Source organism: Rhinolophus sinicus, chromosome 10, assembly GCF_057876585.1.
Source record: "Rhinolophus sinicus isolate RSI-liver-muscle chromosome 10, RSI-T2T, whole genome shotgun sequence".
In the NCBI taxonomy this organism is placed as follows: Eukaryota; Metazoa; Chordata; class Mammalia; order Chiroptera; family Rhinolophidae; genus Rhinolophus; species Rhinolophus sinicus.
In genome coordinates, this window is record NC_142510.1 from 1274492 (window position 1) to 1294969 (window position 20478).

The 20478-nt window shown below is 53.5% G+C and overlaps 1 protein-coding gene across 2 annotated transcripts in view; it reads right to left on the minus strand.

Annotated features, from left to right (window-relative positions):
- The window catches only part of PRKCB (protein kinase C beta), a 214972-nt gene that overhangs the window by 95325 nt on the left and 99169 nt on the right, over positions 1–20478 (minus strand). For both annotated transcript variants that reach the window (XM_074322927.2, XM_074322926.2), the window contains exons 4-5: positions 5517–5628; positions 4034–4162 (exon numbers count right to left, since the gene is read on the minus strand). In XM_074322927.2, coding sequence (XP_074179028.1) covers positions 4034–4162; positions 5517–5628 — 241 coding nt within the window. The remainder of the gene's footprint in view (positions 1–4033; positions 4163–5516; positions 5629–20478) is intronic.

Consider the following 20478-nt stretch of genomic DNA (forward strand, 5'->3'; position numbering starts at 1 on the left):
CAGCAGAAACAGCCTTCAGCTCATGCTGGCTTTCTCTTCCAAACTCCCAAAGCTCAGAGCTTCCAGACAGGAAACCACACCAAAGAAGAGGATTTGTGGGCACGGTCTCTTGAAAAAAGCTCAAAGGGCAGTGAATTCTAACCTGACAGAAAGGAGATTGCCCATGGCCAATGCAAGGAAGAATTATGAGAAAGGAGCCCAAGGGTCCCAGGGAGCTGGCAAGACCCCAGGCTGTGACTTTCACCCCGGGAAAGACTTGTCTTGTCCCCTGCTGGGCCCCTAGGTCTAGAATGCTCGACAAACAGCTGCAACTCCATGAATATTGTTGAATGAATCAGGGAATGACTGCGGCAATGAGTGAGTAGGTTCTAGGGCAGCTTAGATCCAGGATACAGGGAGGGACGTCACACTCAGCAAGTGACAGTGTCCCATATACCCGCGCCACTCCCGCAGCCATGCCTCTCCAAGTACCATATTCCCTCTGCTGGAACACAGCGTGGTGACAGCCCGGGTGCAAACCTGTGACCCACACTTACTGTGTGGCCCCTGGAAAGTTCTTTAACTGGCCCTGTGCCTCAGTTTCCTCACACGTAAAGTGGGGATAATAGTCATGCCTCTGACAGGACTGCCGCAACGGCTGACCAGTTGGTCTGTCAGAGGCACCTGGCACGGAGCACGTACTCACTGAACACAGCTAGTATTCATTGTATTGACCCTGACACAAAGCTTGCCCCGTCCAGGTAACTCCCAGACCCGTTACACACCCAGCTCAGCCACAGCTCCCCCAGGCTGCTTGCCAGGTCACAATACAACGGGCTGTATCCATCGCTCCCTCTCAGCTGTGAGCTCCCTGAGGATCTCCTTGTCACCGGATCCAGCCAGGTACTCAAGCCCTTCCTGAATGAATGAATGAATGAATGAACCAACACCCATGCCTACTGAGCCCATCCTACCTTGCTACCTGTAACATGCCACCTTCCTCACTAAACACCTCATCACTCCAAACTGCCACCTCCCCCTGCCCCTCAGGAGCCGTGCGTCCCCAGGTCGGCCGTCTGCTCTTCCGGTCGTGTCCTGCCATGTGGGTTTTAGAAGGAAGGTACCCGACCGGACAGCAAGCCGGAGGGACCTCAGGCGTTTGCTTGTATTCTTCCCCTCAGTGGGGAGACCCCATGGTGGCAAAACCGTCTGCCTTGAAACGGTTCCTTAAATAACAACAAGGGCCTCTGTGAACCTCCAACATCAGTGTTCTTTTAAAACAGGTTGTGGGCGCGTGTGGTCCTCGACTTTCCCCGACAGCCTGCCAAGAACCTACGCCTCTTCGGTGCCTCCTTTTTCTGACGTGTGGACGTCGGTTCTGGGGGAGCATCCGCGTAGCACGACACTGGAGTCCAGTCAATCAGTGAGCCCGTGCCAGTCCCGCCTGTGCCCACCCAGCATGGTGGACGGGTAACAGCAGGGCACAGCGACGTGCAGGCTGAGGCCCAGGAGCCATCCCTGCTCCACATGTGACAGCAGGCAAGTCGTTCAGCCTCACTGAGTCTTAGTCCCCTTTCATATGACGGCAGCAACCCCCCCTCTGCTGATGACCCAATAACAAAGCACTGGGGAAGCCACGAAGTGTGATGCAAATGCTGGGATCTATTAATCAATTAATGCTATCCGAACCCCAAGTATGCAGATATGCTGCCCATAGCTGTAAAGGAGCCCCAACTTTCCTCCTTCCCCGTTATGGGTTGAATGGTGTCCCCCCAAAAGATATATTCAAGTCCTAACCCCAGTACCTATAAATATGACCTTATTTGGAAATAGGGTCTTGGCAGGTGTGGTCAAGTTAAGATGAGGTCATACTGGAATCCTTAGGAAAAGGACGTTTGGACACAGAGACACACAGGGAAGATGCCACGGGATGATGGAGGCAGATGTTGGAGTGACGCATCCACAGCCAAGGACTGATGGCACCACCGGAAGATGAGAGAGGCACAAACAGACTCTCCCTCAGAGCCTTCCAGCAGGAACCAGCCTTGCCGACACTTGGCTCCTAGACTTCTAGCCTTCAGAGAAGTTAGAGAATAGATATCTGCCCCATCAAGCCATCCAGTTTAGGGTATTTTGTTAGGGCCGCTCTAGGAAACAAATAAAGCCCAAATTCACAGGCTTGTACTAGGACTGCCCAAGAATCATCCGCTTGTGATCCAGATGTGTCCCAGCCTACGTGTGATGAAAGGGGAAGAGGCTGACCTTGAATTTGATGGAATATCGTATTGCACCAGATGGAGCAAAGACGTCCCAAGAAGTGCCCAGAAAAAGTAACTTAGCTAAGCCACAAAGGGAATAAACAAGGTGTGGGGTGTGAGGGAGGGAACCAAACTACATAGTAACCTAGAGCATCGTACTGAAGGGCCAAGTGGACCTACGTGACGAAGCACGTGGCTCCCTCAGCCTGGCTCCCGATCGGCAGGATGACACCACTTAGCTCATTACAGTTGCTGGAAATCATTTTGAGATATTGCTCGTAAGAGCTTTGCACAGTGAATGTGACTGACATATCAAGAACCCAAATGTTAGCTACCGTATTTATTTATCATTATTATTACTGGCATGAGGTCTTGGAAGCGCAACTTCTCTGAGCCTCAGTATGTTCATTCATAAAATGAGCCTAATAGATATTTCACAGGGTTCTGTGAGGATTGAAAGAGATAACATGTAATTTAAAAAATTGAAACATAATTGACTTGCAACATTGTATAAGTTCAAGGCGGACAATGTGTGAATTTGATACATTTATTTCCAGCCAACACGCCACACAATTATCATTTCCTGTGGGGGGTAGGCACAGCGGCTGGACTCTGAGGGCATTGTGGTTAAGTAAGGTGTTAGCACTGGCATTCAGTGAGTTTCATCAATGCTGCCCCTTAATAAGTGACCATCTACATAAAGGTTCCAGTGACATATCTGAGCCAGTGTCATTCCTAGAATGTGACAGTAGAGGGCAGCAGGGTCTCATTTTTGCCCCTCAGCACCAGGACGCCTGGACAGTCAGCAGGGAAAACCAGCTACTTTTGAACCACTGACTGCAGGCTTCTCCCCCAGGACCCCCAAGTATCCCACTGGGCAGAAGTGAGCCACTTGCTTTCCTTCTAGAGGATAAAGCAATTCAGCGGAATTGCTACACCTCACGCACCAGTTTAAAACGGTATGTGTTGCACACGGTGTGGGTAAGGCCATTCCCAGCATGGCCTCAGCACATCAGAGCTCCTGAACCATTCTGGGGCCTCAGACACAGACCCGTTTTTGCAAAATCATCCTTTCCATGATCAATTTCCTAAGTTACCCAGTCATAAAACCTCGAGGATATTAACTAGCTATAGCGTCTATGGCACTTGGTGTCACCCACCTCTGAGGGAGAATTCCTCCAAAGCTTCAGGCCAGTGTCGGTTCGGCCGAGCTGGTGACAGAGCATCCCCCACCCCAGGACAGTGCAGTGCAGCTGGATTTCCACGTTGCCTGAGCTTCTGTGTCACAGCCAGGCACCTCCCGAGTGTCCCATTACACGAGTGGCAGACACCACGTTCCCGTCCAGCGCCCAGTCCCACGGCGCCTGTCCAGCAGGCTGCACTATCCCTCCTTCTCCTTATGATGAAGTATTTCAGAAGTGCCAAAAGCATACAGAATAATATTCCAGGGACCGGCGCAGCCACCACCAGGGGTGAGAAAGAAATATTGCAAACACCGGGAAAGCCCCCAGGGCTGCTCGCAGCACCCCCCTCCACCTCCCCAAAATATAACAAACACTCTTCCAAACGTGGTTTTATCATCGAGATGCTATCTTTCCCAGGAGCCGCACACTCCAAAGATACTGAGTGAGAGAGTGCGGAGCGGAGGGGCGCGGGGAGTCTCTGAGCCCCAGGCAGCCCGAGGCGCCGACAGCGGGGAAGGGCGGTAACGCGCAGCCCCATCCATCCACCGGCCTCCCCACCTTCCCCACCTGACACCCTGGTGGAACCCGGTCCGGAGCCGCAGCGCCACCTACCGACCACGATGAGCACCTCCCTCTCGATGTGCGCCTGGATGTAGATGCGGCCTCGGCGCTCCGTGTGGTCCGTGCCGCAGAGGCTGGGGACGTTCATCACGCAGCGCTTGTGCACGTTCATCATGCAGGCTGAGGGCAGAAGGGGCGCGGCTCAGGCGGGCCGAGCTGACGCCGCTGGCGTCTGTCCCCACCATCCATCCTGTCCCTCCTTCCAGGCAGCTGAGACCCCCAGGCTCCGCGGAGACCAGCCCGCCTGCCGAGTCACACCAGAAGGGCTTCTCCAACTCTCCCCACGCCCCCCACCCAGGCCCTGATGGACACAGGAGGTGGAACTCGTCCGTGGGGCTCCGAAGCCAGAGGCACCAACTTCGACGCCAGGGCGGCACGTAACACGGTGAGGGGAAATGTTGGGGTGGCGGCACTCGGCCAACCCCAGAACACTGCAACCCCGCTCAGGCACAACCAAGGGAGGTGCGTGCCCCAAGTGGTCAGCTTCCCATTTGTCCCCAGTGGGCTGTGACATCTCCCGATTTTAAATGTTGGCCCCCAATAGGTTGGGTTTCCTGGAACACGTGAGAAGGGAGTTGCGAGCAGGTTTGGGGCCTGTGCTCAGGGAGCGAGGGGTTGGGCGGTAAGGGGAGCCCCTGGGCTCAGGACCCATCACAGAGGTCCTGGATTGAGACAGAGGGCTGGGCCTTTGCATGCCCGCGTCAGCCAGCTCTGCCCAGGAAACACCCTCTGGGAGGGGCACTGTCTGGGGTGAGACCCCGAGCACAAATCCCCACTCGGGGTACAGCTGTGAACCCACAGAGGCTGGGGCCGGGTGGGGCCCCACTGTAGGGAGCCCCCACTGTAACTAATTACAGGGAAAGAATTTAGACTTGGGGTAAAAGGGATGAACTAGTCTGTACCGTGAACCTGACCCCTTGATGTCTCGCGAGTTTTATGAGTAATATGATGTGCCCCCTTTGCACACGCGTGGTGCACCTGTGCTTGTGTCCCCACCGCCCTGTCCACACCCATGACTGTCCCTCCCACACTGACTGTGAGCCTTGCCATGGGACGTGCTTTGATGGACAGGACTTGCTCTCTTAAAGCACTTGGGCACTTGTGATGAGTGGCGTGTGAGCGTGTGAGCAAGCCGGGACTGGCCAGCTCGGGATGAAAGACGTGGCCCCATCGTCCCCATCACCCAGATGACAGCCAGGACACTTGGGGGAGGCCCTTCCAGCCCAGACAGGCCCCAGCCAACCCGCCAACCGACCTCACACGCGTGAGTCAGCCCAGCCCCGCCACAAAGGACTGCCTTGCAGAATCATGGGCTCGGTAAGTGGTTATTGTTTCAAGCCACTACATTTTGGGGTGAGAGGACTGTTACTCAGCAACAGATAACGGGTACACCCGCCCACCCAGGACTTGGACCCCACACCACGAGGCAGCAGCCCAGTGGGCAGGCAGCCTACCAGAGAGCAAAGGTACTTACTGTCACATTTCATCCCTTGGTGGATGAGTCCGTACAGCAGGGACCCACAGTGGTCGCAAAAGGTGGGACTGGAGTAGGTGTGGATCTTAAACTTGTGTTTGCTCCGGGGGTCCTAGAGCCAAGAGAAACAGACAAAAAGGCCAGCCTTAGTGTGACATGGCAGCATTCACACTGCACTGCATGTCCCTGGAGAACGGCCCGGAACTGCACTGGCCCCCAGTGTGCATCGTACCTGTGGGACCATCCCTGGAGCCTTGTGCCTGACAAGCAGTGACTGAGCATGACGAAGACACCTGTCTACCCGAGCACGCTCACTGCACCTGCAGGTCTCCCTCTGAGAACCCCCCTGCTGACTCCCGCCTCCAGCACAGACTCCAGGGATGGCAAAACAAAGTGGCAGGCACATCAGTTACACAGGTCCCTTGCTCCTATTTCTCTCCCCTATAGCCTCCGAGCCAGTTCCAGGAGTGACACCCAAGTCTGGGCATGAAAGCTTCCCACCTGAGGCCATGTGCTACTCCCTCCCCTACAGAATGGAATTCAAGGTGCAATGCAGAGTCCGCAGGCTGTGGAAGAGCCTGCTCATTTTCCACCAGTATCTATCCATGCTCCCTTTTAATAACAGAATCTTTTTAGCAGAGAGCATGGCCGCCCAGTTAGAGACCACATTTCCCAGCCTCCCTTGCAGCTGGTGTGGCCATGTGACTGAGTTCTGGCCAATGGGATGTGTGTGGCTTGGTGTCATTCCCTTAAAAGGAATGTGTACAGGTCTCCTTGGCCCCTTCCCTCCTTCCTGCTGGCTGGAAGGTGGTGAAAATTGGAAGTGACCATGTTAGACCCAAACTTGGAGCCAGGTGTTGAAAGGATAAAACTATCCTAACCAGCCTTAGACTGTCCCTGTGAACAGACACCTGAGAGAAGCCGTACCTTCTGTCGTGTCTAAGGCACCACATTGAAGGGCTCTTTGTGGCAGCGTCTTACATGGTTCCCTAACTAACAAACACTGCAAGCACCATGAGGCAATTCCGCTCACCACTATATCCTGGGGCACATACTGGACTTGGCATACAGAAGGTGCTCAAGAAATGTTTAACAAGAGTTAATGTTTATTGAGCATTGACTCACGCCAGGAGCTATTTTCAGGGAGGAACCAGGCATTAACATGGAATCCTCCGAGCGTCCCTGTGAAGTATGTACCGCTTACTACCCCCACTATACAGATGAGGGATCTGGGGCGCCGAGGGGTGCAGGGACTGCACAGCGGCTGGCGTGGCCCGGAGGTCAGTGAGTTGTGATGGCAGCAGTGGGGCTGCAACCGTCACCACCGACCTCTGAGAGCCCGCGCACAACACACGTGCTGTTTAAGAAAATGACGTGGAGCGCTGTTCAGAGGGAGCCAGCGGGCAGGAGAAAGTTGGTTTCTTTACGGTTTACGTGGAGGCTGCGGGAGGCTCCCCCACCTCGCCCCCTGCCTCAGCTTTCAGAGGGCTCGTGCTCGCAAGGACCAAGGCCAACCCCAGCCCCCCAACCCCTCAGTCCATCGGGACCACCCAGATCACCTCCTGATCAACTCTCTACCCCCAACTCCCGCCACCTGGGAGAGCTGGGAATAAAGCCACACTGGGGTCCCCATGCCTCCACCTCCTCAAGGAGAGTCCTTCAGGGAGCCTGCGTGCCCAGTGCCATCTCTGAGATGGGCAGGTTTGCACGTTGAGAGGTCCCACTGGCCCCCACACAGGTGAGTGGCAGAGAGGCGAATGTTTGGCTCAAATGTCTCATGTGTTTAGTGGCTGAGATGCAGGTGGCCAGGACACATGGAGCCCCAGAGCTGAGATGGCCATTTTCTACAGCGAGCTCCAAGGACCAGAGAGGAACAAAGACAAAGGGGACAGGGCCTCATGGATGGACAGCCTGGTTCCAGTCCCTCAGGGGCCTGGCGTCCTGCTCTCAATTCTATCCGACTCCCCTGAGGCCCCTACACGTTCTCCTTTGTGCTTAAGCAGATCCAAGGAGGCATCTGTCACCTGCACTGAGGGTGGGCGGAGTGAGAGTCAAGACTTTTACAATCCCATTGGCTCAGGCACCGCCCACCGACCAATCAGAATGAAGCACAGGGCCTGGCGGTGCTGGCGAGGTGGGGTGGGGGAGCTGGAAGGGGTAGATGGTGGCAGGCGGAAGGAGGAGGCTCAGAGAGCCCGCTGGCTATTTACCAATCGGTTTAAAAGTATGTTTCAGTATTTTCACAACTGGTACAGTAGTGCCAGTGGGGACAGGTTAAATGTCAGCCCTGCCTTTAACCAAAATCCGTTCCCCTCCCAGCCTCCAAGGCTGCGGCTATTGACGACCTCCCGGGATGAGCCCAGGACCCACAGAACCTGTAAGTCAGAACTCGCCCTGTGTTTTGACCCCATTCAAAGATGCAGTGCCCGCCTCTGCCTCCGCCCCTCCCCCACTGTGCTGTCCACTCAGATCCCCGCCCCTCCGGTCCACCTGCAGCCCCTCCCACCACTGGCCCGGGTCCTCCTTCATGCTCACAGGTCACGGTCTGGAGTCCACGCTCGCAAACCAAGCTTGTGAACAAGCTATATTTGGCTCACAGGGTGCGCCTTAAAAATTTGAATTTGTTGATTAAAAAATCATGAAATGTCAAATAAAAAATGTAAACTTCTGCCTCCCTTTGAAAAACCACAACTTGTGGCAACAATGGACACCCTGTGCCATGGCCCCTTCAGCAAGGGACAGGCTCCCCAGAGGACCCCAGGCCCCATCACTCCCTGTCGTCCACACCACGCCTGCTTCACTCTGGTCCCTTCCCCGCCAGGCCCCTGCAGGAGTTTGGGGTCGTGACTTCTGCCACCACTCCGCGTCCTCTCCCCTGACAGTCCCCTGGCTGGGATCCAACCACAGCTGAACACGTCCCCTCAGCTCCTGAATCAGTTCACTGGGCTCACTGCCAAGTGCGTTCAGAAACTCTTGCATCCCTACCCCAGCGTCACGGCCTGATTTCTGGTCCCGGTCGTCTCTCCCGCCCCCAGCAGTCAGGTTTCCACAGGCCCTGGGTGATTCCTTTCCCCGCGGCTTCGTGTTTTCCAAGTGGCCTGCCTGATCTGAGAGCCTTGAGAATAACGATAAGAAAGGGATACTGAACAGCGGTGGCTTGATGCTGAGTGGTCCAGGCCACATTATTAAATCCTCACACTGGCCGGTCAGGGAGGGAGTTATTATCATCCTCGTTTTCCAGACGTCCAGCTGCGGCTTAGGGAAGGAACCGTCCAAGGTCACAAAGCAAGGACGTGGGAGAGCCAGGATTGGAATCCAAGTCTGTCAGGCTCCAATGAAGCGGGGAGCTGAGTGGGAACACCTGCGTGTCACCTGGCTGTCCTCAGCCTTCCCAGAGGGTCCCCCGCCTTCCCCGAGGGTCCCCCGCCTGACAGGGGTTACAGGAGATGATAACCTCCATCTCACTCAAATGTAGCACCAGCCAGTGACAGGCCACTCGAGGACCCCCACGGTACCCCCAAACAGTTAGCATCCCATCCGCAGGACCAAAGGACACGCAGATCCCAGCTCAGCATCTGCACTTCATCACCTGCCTCCAGGCACAAGCAGCTAAGGAGGAAGGAAGAAGCACAGATCAGAAACCAAAAATCTTTAAATCTCTAAGTCAAAACCTAAAATAGCCTCCCTCAGCCTGAACGGGCTGTGTGGCTTTGTTCACAGGTGGCCCGGAATCTGGTTGAGCTGAGGCAAAGCTGCAGGAGTAAGGAAGCTGAGCTAAAGCACAAAAGTCAAGAAAACACACCCAAGAGCCTCTCCCGGAGGGGGAAGGAAAAGCAGCCTGTATCCGTCCTCAGGCTGTGTCATCCCTGGCCTTCTACAGGCCACAGAAGCCCCTGAAGGTCCATTTCCCAGGCGCTAGATGGGGTAGGAGAAACTGGAGACTGCGCTCAGAAATGCTGTCAGAACACAGAAGGAAGGTTGCAAGCACAGGCTCTGGAGTCAGCTGTGTGACCTCACGCAAATGACTTAACTTCTCTGAGTCTCCGATTGCTGGTCCATAAAATGGAGCTAAAACCCATGCCCACCCCATAGATCTGTTGTGATGCTAAAGCTCCCTGCACACAAGAAGTACAAGTCTTGGTCTGATTCTTCCAAAGAGAAGAAGTCATCACAGTGGCAACCACGCCCGCCCTCCCCCCCCCAGCCTCAGCCGTGAGCCGGCAGAATTTTGCACAGCTCTGTACTCCCTATAATACCACTCACTCGGCACCGGAAGTCAGCATGCCATGTTTACTTACGCAAACCTACTTTAAAATGAAACTGTAAGAGGGTGACTCGGGGTATTGGGGCTTGAGGTGCACATTATAAATTTCCACTACACCTGGAAATGAAGCAGACAACTCTTCAAATGCAAGTTTAAAATGTTCATGCCGTCGCGTTGGTCGAGAAGCTGTGGTAGAACAGACACGTTGCTATAACCCTGTAAGAATAACTCGGCTGTATCTGTCAAGATTACAAATGCTTTCTCCTGTTGGACCCAGTCACCCCACTTGTGGGAATTTATGCTGGAACTCACCCCTCCTATATAAGAAATGATATACGTATACGGTTGTTCCTTGAAGTATTATCTGCAATAGCAAAAGGTGCTAAACAGGCCATGTGTCACAGGTAGGGAGCCGCTCAAAATAAATCACAGCACAGCTACACAACAGAACGTGGCTCAGATATAAAGAACAGGAAGCAATGAAACCGAAAGAAACAAACAACCCACCCAAGGAGCAGAAGAACGTATGCTGCATGTTACCTCTTGCGGAAGAAAGGGAGACGGGATACTACGTAAGTCTGCTTGAGGCTCTCACATTTGCCTGAAGAAACTCTGGAAGAATGCACTCCATGAGAACCTAATAAAAGTGTTTATCTGTGGAGGCAGGAGGGATCAAAGACAGGGAGTAGGTCTTCTCCGTACATTTCTTTGCATAGGTGTGATATCAAGTCTTAGCGTTTTGCTGGCAGCTACCCCCACGCTGGGGAACACACCAGCACCCCCATGCCCCAAACTGCAAGCCAAACGCCAAAGCCTCCCCACAGACGAAGAAGGAAGGAAGCCTTGACTATGGCCGTGTGGACTGAGGTTTTGTGAACACGAAATGAAGTGAAATGAAATGAAAAAGTGGTTTTCATTTCCCTGAACTCTTCCTGGTTGTCCTTAGTGTGACGCTGGTCTTGACCCTTCCAGGATTTATGTGATTCCAACCGGATTTCAAGTCCGTAGCTAGGGCAGAGGTGCCTAACCTGGCTGGAACCACCCTCCCTGGCCTACATGCAAACCTGTCACTGGGGGACACACAGCAGTGGGGGGCCACGATGTTATGGGGCTGTTGTAACCTCACTTATCTACACTGGTCAGGAGCTCAGAACTGGTGACCTGGGCAGGTCCCCTGAAGGTGGCCTCGGGCTGGCGCTGGGTCCTGGCCATGCCCTCTGGGTGTGGCTTATACACTGCCAGTCACCAGAGTCCCCACCCAGCTGCTGGACCCGGCCTGGGACTGAATGCCAAGTCAACGACTTCCAAGCTGTGTGTCTTTGGGCAGGTTACTGAACCTCTCTGTGCTTCAGTGTCCTCATCTTTAAAGTAAAACTAATAATAGCACTAAATCCTCATAGGATTGTGAGAATTTACTGAGTGGATATTCGTAAAGGGCTCAGCATGCTGTCTGGGCCTTAATACACGCTATGTGAGCGTTTGTTGAAGATAATAACTAAGTGCTTCTGCTTTCTAGATTTGCAGAGATTCATGGAATCATGACTACAGTGTGTTTCGCACAGTGGCTGGCATGTAGTGTGCACCGGATAAATGGTAACTGAGACTCAAACCACACCTGGGGCCTCAGGCAAGTCACTTCCAGGCTCTGGTCTCAGTTCCCCCTTCAGGCAGAAAGGGGTTAAGCGGGGGCCTTCCCCAGGGGCCTACAGCTGGGTGTGTGCCTCTTCCTGTGCAGGGCAGGGCACCCTGGGATGTGCGTCCTCAGGGTGCTCAGGTCATTTCAAGGAGCAGTCATACCACAACAGATCACACCCTCGCGTTACAAATAAACCGCCCACCGCCCACGAAGCGGGCACACCTGCCCTCTGCCCAGCACTGCACAGCCAGCCGCCGGCCGGCCGAGGCTCTGGTCTGAGCAGCCCTCTCTCCCTGCTGAGCGGGGGTCACCCAAAAGCCACACCAGGACACAGGGTCGCACGGACGCTGGAGGCCTGATTCCTGGGTGCAGCACCCAGTGCCCGGCCTCCTGACAGCCCCTGTGCCAGGCACGCCCTCGCCACCCAGGTCTGCATTGCAGCAGAAGGAAGCTTTATGGGCGATGCCCTGGGCCATCGTCAGTGCCTGGCACCCGGGAGGCCACCAGCCCACGCAGATTCTGATGCGGGATCCTAACCGCTCCACACGGGGTCTGGGAGCCACAGACAAGGGGGCCTCACTGAGGAAGACGCGATCTGTGCATGCCCACCCACCACCTGTACCAGGAACGTCACTGCGGCTGCGCTCTGCTCAGCGAAGTTCCTGGGCAGCTGTCTGTCCACCCTGCGCGTGTGAGGGGCGCAAACAGCAGACACTGACCCCACGTTCGGGGATCTACAATTCCAGTGGGGGATGATAATATTGTTATTGCAGTAACAGTGAACACAGGCCAGGCCAGTTCTAAGGGCTTTACACATAATTAACTCGTTTGACCCTCAGCGAAATAGGTTTATCATTATCCTTGTCGCACAGGGGAGAAAACGGGGGCACAGAGAAGTGAAGTAACGTGCCCAACGTCACACAGCTAGTGGTCTGGATCCAGAAGCTGGGCTCTTTGTCACCACGTAAATAAATGTAAAGTCACCCCTGTGACATGTGACCGCAAGGAGAGCCATGCGGTGCTCTAAGAGTGTAAATTAGGGGAACGGATGGTCAGGGAGGGCTTCCCTGAGGAGGTGACGCTGAGCTGTGTCTGGAGGACGAGCAGCGGCCAGCCAGGGCTCGTTCCCCGATGCACACTGAAATCAGAGATTGTGACTTTGCCTGCGGTGGCCCCAGCATTCAGGTGTAAAGCTCTACACGATTCAGACCTGCAGCCAGGATGGAGACTCACTGCACTTGGGGGAGAAGGGGCAGGGGAGTGGCCCCGCAGAGGGGACAGCATGAGCAAATGCCTAGTGGGTGGGGGGAGCATGAGAGAGTGAGAGAAGGGAGCTCAGAGGGTGGGGGGAGGCGTGGCCAACAAGAAGCTGGAGGGCGGACGGGGCCACGGCACACAGGGCCTTCCGAGTAGAGCGACCGTATCATCCATCTTCTGAAGGGGACGCTTGAGAACATGGGGCACAAACGCTTTGGAGGCCAGACCGCTTGGCAAAGGGGGACGTATGATGACTCTGCTTACAAACCACATCCGAAAGTACTGACTTTGTCCCGAGAGCAATGGGAAGCCACCGACGTGTTTTCAGCAAGGACAATGACGTGGTCATATCTGGTTTTAGGCAAGATGACCCCACAGCAATGTGGGAATGACAGGCCAGTGAGAGAGGAATCAGGGAGTCGGGACAAGAGGTTACTGGTCCAGGGAGGGTGAGTGGAGCCTGGGCCGGTGTCCTCTCTGTGGGGGATGGAGAAGTGGGTAGACGCATATCATGAGGTTAAGGGCAAACTCTAGGGCCAGGCCAAGTTCAAATCCAGACTCTGCTTCTTTTTAGTCATGCGACTTGGCAAATCACATAACTTGTCTGCCTCAGTTTCCTTCTCCATAAAATGGGCATAAAAAGAGTAACTTTCTCATAGGGTGAGGACGCCAGGAGTTAGTGTGTGTAGCTCACTTGGAAGCTGCAGACACGAGACGGGGGGCTACATAAATGTTAGCTACAATCATTCTGTTGGAGGCACAACGGGAGTTGGCAGTGGAGAAACAGGTAGGTGGGGAAAGTCTGGGAACAGAGAGGAAAGAGGCCCCAAGAATTAGCCGTCGCTCAGTAGGGTTTGGGAGACTCATGGGGAAGGGGGAAGGGGACTGAGACAGAAGTTGCACGAGAAAGAACTGAGATGCAGAATGAAGTTACAGAACCAGGACTGAAAGGCCAGCACTGAAGGTGAAAACAGGCCCAAGGTTCAGGGTCAAGCAGACACTTGACATAACATGCCGGGCGCCGTGTACATTCTCTTATTTCATCCTCACCACTTCCCTATGAAGTAGGGCTATCGTCATCCTCACCTTGAAAACGAAGCAACAGGGGCCCAGAGAAATTAAGTGAATTATCCAAAGCCACCCCGCTAGGAAGTAGCAGAGTCGAGATGCGAGCCCAGGTTTCATGCTTAGTCAGCCCGCGAGACCCCCAGCCACCTCCCTCCGGCACATTTCACTCTGCTCTCGCTCTCCCACGACCCCGGGATGTGCCAGAAAGAACACTTTAAAAATAGGAGAGTCTATTTCAGGGCGGAAATCAGGGGCAGGTGCCAAGTTAAGTGCCAGAAAATGTTTTTCAATAAATAGAAAAGGTGAGGCTTAGATAGAGTTCTCCCCATTTGAAAGGATTCGAGTGGCAAGGTCGGCTGGTGGCCTGGGTGACTGCCCGAACACAGGGAGCCAAGGTGAGTGCCGCAGGTGCCTGTGTGGTTCCTGGCAGCAGCAGGCACTCGATAAATATGCAGAATGAATGAACTTCCGCCTGGCAGCTCTCAGAAGCAAGCGGCAGCCATTCCCGCCCGTAGCTCCCACAGGACGCCGAGCCGCAGAGTCCAGCAGCGGGTCCAGCAGCAGGGGCCTCACGGGGGCTGCGTCCGGGGTTAGAGAAACGGGGTTGCCCCAGCCAAGTTGAAGTTCAACCACACCGCCAGGAAAAAGGGGCCTGGGCGTTTTCGTTTAGAGCTCCCAGCCGTGGGCGGTTGCTCTCTCCCCACTCCCCACAGAAGGCTGATTTGATTAAGCCTACATTTTCCCTTCTCCCTTCATAAGGGGCAGCCGTTCCACGAACAGTTCCCACCTACTAATGCAGAGCTTATAAACTGGCCGTCCACAGAAGGAACCCCAGCCCCAAAATGTGCTTAAAATACACCACAGTTGTAATTCTCCAATGATTTGTCAATGTCTAACATTAGGAGATCCAGGCTTCTCTTGAAAAACGTTAGGGAACCTGCACCTTGGTGCTTAAAGAGCAGGAATAAAAAGCAGTGGAGTCGAGCCGTGGTCGCCCTTTGGGACAGAGGCACACACAGCAGAGGGACGCGCCTGGTATCGCACACCTCATTCATTTACCTGCTTGGCCCAGCTGGCTCTGACACTGGGCATCCTCGCAAGGTCATGTGGCCACAACCAGAATCCTGGGGGAAGCCGACCCAAGAGAGGGTCTGCTGGATAATTCCATTCTTACGGAGGTGAAAAGCAGGTGCACTGCTTTCCACAGAAGCTGCACCAGTTTGCATTCTCACCAAGAGTGTGCAAGGGTTCCAAAACAAAATAAACGAGGAAACAGCAAATGCAGGCAAATGACTGCTGGCCTGGTGGGAGGGGGTGGAGGTGTCAGGACCAGAAAGGGGGAGCACTGATGGTCTTCTGGGGTTCTGGTGACCGAGAAATGTTCGCTGTGGCAGGATACACCAAGATGGGCACTTGTCATGGACAATTCAGTTTGTAAAAACTATGTGAACAGCCCCGACCAAAACCAGCATCTTTAAATCCAAATTCTCCGAAGAGGTATCAGATTGCTCACCAGGCTGGGGGCAGATGTCTGCGCACACGGGGAGCTAACGGGCCCGAGGCTGTGGGGTGGCAGAGCTTCTGGGGGGGGCGCCGACCTCGAAAGGCAGTTCTCACAGAAACGGCTTGTCTACTTCAAGTAGGTTCATCAACAGGGCGGAGGTTACAAGCCAGTTTGGGGGACCGAGTAAGAGAACACACTGGGGGGAGGCTGCCGAGGTTTGAATCCTGGGTCTGCCACTCACTGCTCCTGGGACCCTGGGCCAGTCACTTAGTCTCTGAGTGCCTCAGTTTCCTTATCTGTAAAATGGGGATGAGGACAATGGTACTCACTTCACAGAGTGTAATAAAGAATAGAGTTATACATAAAGCGCTTTAAAAAGAATTGTATCTATGGATGCTGGCTCTTGGATGTTATTTTTTTTAAAAAAATACATGGAAATCCTAGATCCCAGACCAGTAGAGATCGGGGGAGCTCTCAGGATACAAAAACTCAGAGACAGAAGACTAGAAACGAGGTCTTTTCACTCTGGGACCAGGCTGTCTCTCTCCAGGGTCATCTGCCTTTTGATTGTCTGTTTTCCCCCACGACCGCAGGTACCATATGCTAAGGCCTCCCAGAAAACTGCCCTTTTCAGGCTCTGAGGCTGGGCCCACCCCAACTAGGAGAAGCCAAAATAACTCCTAAGACAGGACATCTCCCCTCATCCGGGTCCCGGCAGTTCTCCTTTCTGCTCAGGAGAAGTAGCTGGTTTCTGTCCTCCACACACCGCACATCATGGATTTGCGTCTTCCGCGCAGCGTGAAGTCTGTGTCTTTGTGACAGCGAGGGACAAAGGGCTGCTGAGAAGCAACCCATGTGACCTTTGTGTGCTGATTCTGCGCTTCGCGAGCCCATCGCTGGCACGTGGCAAACGGAGCAGATTCGAGTGGAATTCACGCCACAGTCAAAAGAACCTCATTTGATCACATGACCCTCATTTTCAGACTCTTTCCCTAACCAGCCCGTGGGAGGGGCCTTTGTCTTTCCATTTGGTGGCACGCAAGATGGATGGCCGCCATGCCAAGGATACAGCTGGACTCTGCGAAGGACCTGGGTGGTAACAGTAAGAGTGAGCACGCACGATGTACCGGCCACAACACGAAGCCCTTACTGCACGTTAACTCTATATCCTCCGAGGAGGGGGCTGTCCCATCCTCTTTTTACAGATGAGGAAACGGAGGCAGACAGGGCAGGTAACCAGCCCAAGACTATTCAGCGAGTTAGTGGCACCCCTGGAATTCAAACCCCACCATTCTGGTTTCAGAGCCACTACACGGTCCTGCCTTACGTTAGCGCCAAACTCCGCTACCCGTCAGAATTACCGGGAGGACTTTATAACACGGACTCCCAGGCCCCTGCCTGTATCTCTGCAGGGGAGGTCTGTTTTCTGCAACACAGCATTTAGAAACTGAAGTGGACCTGTTTCCATCAGCCCTTCCTCTTTGGTAGCAGTGCCTCAAATCTCCTTTGAAAAGCCAATCCGCCCCCACAGCGTTTAGTCTTGGAGGGAACACCTTAAAAACCCAACCAAGGGTTGGTTAGGCAACCTGGGGGGCCAAACCATCTCCTTCCTTCTGGAATCTGAACTGAGGGCCAAAGCACCCCGAGAACCAGAATCAAATATAGCCGGTCCGGTGACGGAAAAGTCGGGTTTCCGTCCAGTCCTCTGAAGTACATGATACGCTTTCCAGTCAATTCCTTCCTAACTAACGCTACGCACACATGGCTTCCGGCGCACACAACCAAACCCACTAGTAGAAGGACCCCCAGCTGGTGTCCAACAATAGCGTGGTGCTGTGGGAAGCCCTCCGTCCCCCACTGGCCTGGGTACCAGATCCCACTGAGTGATCCAGCACCAGCCAACTCACTAGCTGACCAAGACGCACGACAGCCCCGCAGAGATCCGCTGAACAGACCCAGAGGAGAAGAGTCACCCGAGCAGCACACAAAACCGTGAGAAATAAGAAAGGCTGTGCTTTCAGCCACTACGTTTCAGGACGGCCTGTTACACAGCACAGCCCGCTGATACAGCTGATGACGAGAAAGCATCTTGGAGTCTCAGTTCCAGTGTCTGAGACCCTTGTCCCAGAAGCTGTCGTTCCATCCCCAGTGTCTTCCATGAGCCAGTCTCTTCTCCTGCTGTGAATCTGAGTACGATTTCCCTCACTTCCAATTTAAAAAGAATCGTGAAGCTTTTCTTTTTCTCTGTAATCTGATAGTTTAAAATGAATAGAAATCCTTCATTCCTCTAAAGTTTAAAATTTCCCTATGAAGGCTACTAGTCTGGGGCTTTGGGAGAAGAAAGGTTTCTCAGGCAAAGTTGTCAGTTCTCTCAGTTTTTCACCTATTCTGGTTTTCAATTTCTCCTTAAGACAAAATTGGCAACTTAGAATTTCCTGGAAAATCATCCATTCAACCAGATTTTCAAACACATTAGCATTTATCTAATTCTTTTTAATAGATGAATATGACATGTCCTTTTTAAAATGTTCTTTTACTTCCTAACACATAATTCACCATTTTTAAATATCTCTTCATAAAGTTAAGACTTGATTAAAAACAAAAGACAGGGAGGGGGTGGTAGATGAGGGTAAAAGGGATCAAATATATGGTGATGGAAAGAGAACTGACTCTGGGTGGTGAGCACACAATGTGATATGTAGATGATGTATTACAGAATTGTGCACCTGAAACCTATGTAACTTTACTAACCATTGTCACCCAAAAAAATTTAATTAAGAAAGAAAGAGAAAAAGAAAGAAAGAAATACTCCCCTTACTATGAGTGACCATTACTTTTAAGTAACCTGACGTACTGATGGAATCACAAGGGCACAGGGTCTGCACAATGGATTTTATTCGTCACCTTGGCTATAAACACTGAGAAATTATTTCTAAGACCATACAATGCTGATGAACATATTTTTAGACAAACCTGCCAAAGAGCCATTTCCCTACCGCCTGGCACAGAGCACCCGCTCAATAAAGGGAACTATATTATTAGCGATTATTCCTTGGCAGGTCAGAGGGTGACCTCTCTCCCTTCTTCAGCAGGAGACATGCCTCCAGGTATTACAACAATTTAAACACCATTTACTAAGTGCCAGACACTATGGAAGTAGCTCAGTCAGTCTCAGTAAATACTCACCAAAAAGCTATGATTTAGGTGTCAAGGTATCATTCCCCCCACTTTAAAGACAGAAACTGTCTCAAAACTAAAATTAGTTTTCCCAAGATCGTTGGAGCAGTAAATGACACCAGGGTTTTGTGGATCCAAAGTCCAGGTCCTTTTCTTAACATTGCAGCACAGCCTCTGTGTTTTGGGGTACAGTGATCCCCTCCTACGGGCATGCTTGGGGTAGAGGGATTTTAAGCGATGGGTGGTTATGTCTATACGTAATGCTTACAGCAGTATCCGAGACTTACTCTCTCTAAATGGCCCAAGAGACAGCAGAATTGTGCTTTCCAACCAGGTGAGACCACGAACGAGGAGGTACGACACCTAGAGGTGACCAGAAGGGCCAGGAACTCTGCCATTGGAGGTGCTCCAGGGTGGGTACCCCCATAAACTGTCTATTCCCTTTGGTGCTGGATCACTGGGTCAGGAGTTGGATTCTCTGGGACAGTGCCCAGTTCATAAAGTTCCTCCAGAACCTAACACGCCACGACGTGGCCCTATCTGTAGGTGACCAAGTTCCACTAACGTCCAGCACATTCCCTAGCTCAGACTAGGCTTGGAGCAGCAGAGAGGAGGGGACAGAGCCCAACCCATACCTTCCTCGTGGATGCAGATGGCTTTACGGCTCCATGAGCTTGCTCACACCAACTGCTCCAAGGTCAAGCAGGAGAAAGGGACGCCTCCAAGCCTGCCTGAGCCCCCAGGGCAGCCAAAAGAGAGCCAGGCCAGGCTGGAGAGCAGGTGTGGCCAGGTCATTAATCATGCCTCCCACCAGGGACAGAAAAGGGTCAGTGACCCGAGACTCGAGCCAGTTCAGGAGTCTGGACCTATTTATCATCCCTGACGCCACGCGACCTCCTTGGAACTGTGTCCAGACAGGATCGTTCCAGGCAGGCTGCCAACTTCACGCACGCTGGCTGCAGGGCATGCTTCCTGCCCGCCCTGGACCCAGGGAACGGCTGGCTGCACAGCCCTTTGACACAGGCAGGGGTCTCCTACCACTTCTGGATGGGGCCTACACACTCCCGGGAAGCGCTGCCAGGCGGCGGGCAGACCAGGTGGCGGGCAGAGGACGTGCGGGGCTGCAGGCTGACTGCATGGGCTGTGTCCCCGTTGCCCGCCCAGCGCGGGCTCACTGTTACTGACGGTCATTATCATCCTCTCCTTGACGTGTACAGATAGCTCTTCCTGTGTGCCAGACACTGCCCTAAGTGCCTTCACAGGTATTGGACATGGGCTGCTCGTAACAATGCTGTAAGGTGGGGACCACTGTTTCACCCATTTCAGCTGAGGAATCTGAGGCACACAGAGATTTCAGTAATTTGCCCACGGTCACACATACTTGAGCCGAGGGACGCTGGCTCCAAGGTCTGTCATTTCTAACCCGTCCCCGGCACCGCCTCTCTAGCTTTCTTCCAAGGGACCACTTCTCCCTCACTCTCCAACCACGGGGTGGGCACATGACCAGGTCTGGCCAATCAGCACGACCATCCTTCTGGCTATAGGTCACCCAAGGTCCCAGGAGACTTCAGCTCTTGTCACTGGAGTTGCAGCCACGATCAAACATAAGACGAAAGGTGCTGCAGTCATTATGGGAGAAATGCCTTCCTGAAACTAGAACCAAGGCAGGAAGGCTGAGTCAAGAAGTGGACGGAGAGATTCCTGAGGGCCTCACTTCTGCACCCTCACTCACGGCCTGTAAAGCCAGTCTCCCCCGGGGTTCACTTTCAGGGACCTAAGCTTTCCCTTTACACATAAGCCGCTGTGAGGTGAGTTTCTGTCTCAGGCAACAGAACAAGTCACCGAATAAAGACAGGGTGTGGGAGACCCCATCCTCTTGGCTCTCTGTGAGCAGCAGGCCTGCCGGCATGCGCGCTCACAGCTGCAGGTCAGAGCCAGCCTGTCCCCCCACTTCCCGACCTGTTTCCCTGGGGATGAAAGGACTGCACTGCAAGGGCCAGGAGTGTGATGTGAGAGAACGTGACAAACGCTGCCACCTTCCTCCCTGCAAACAGGC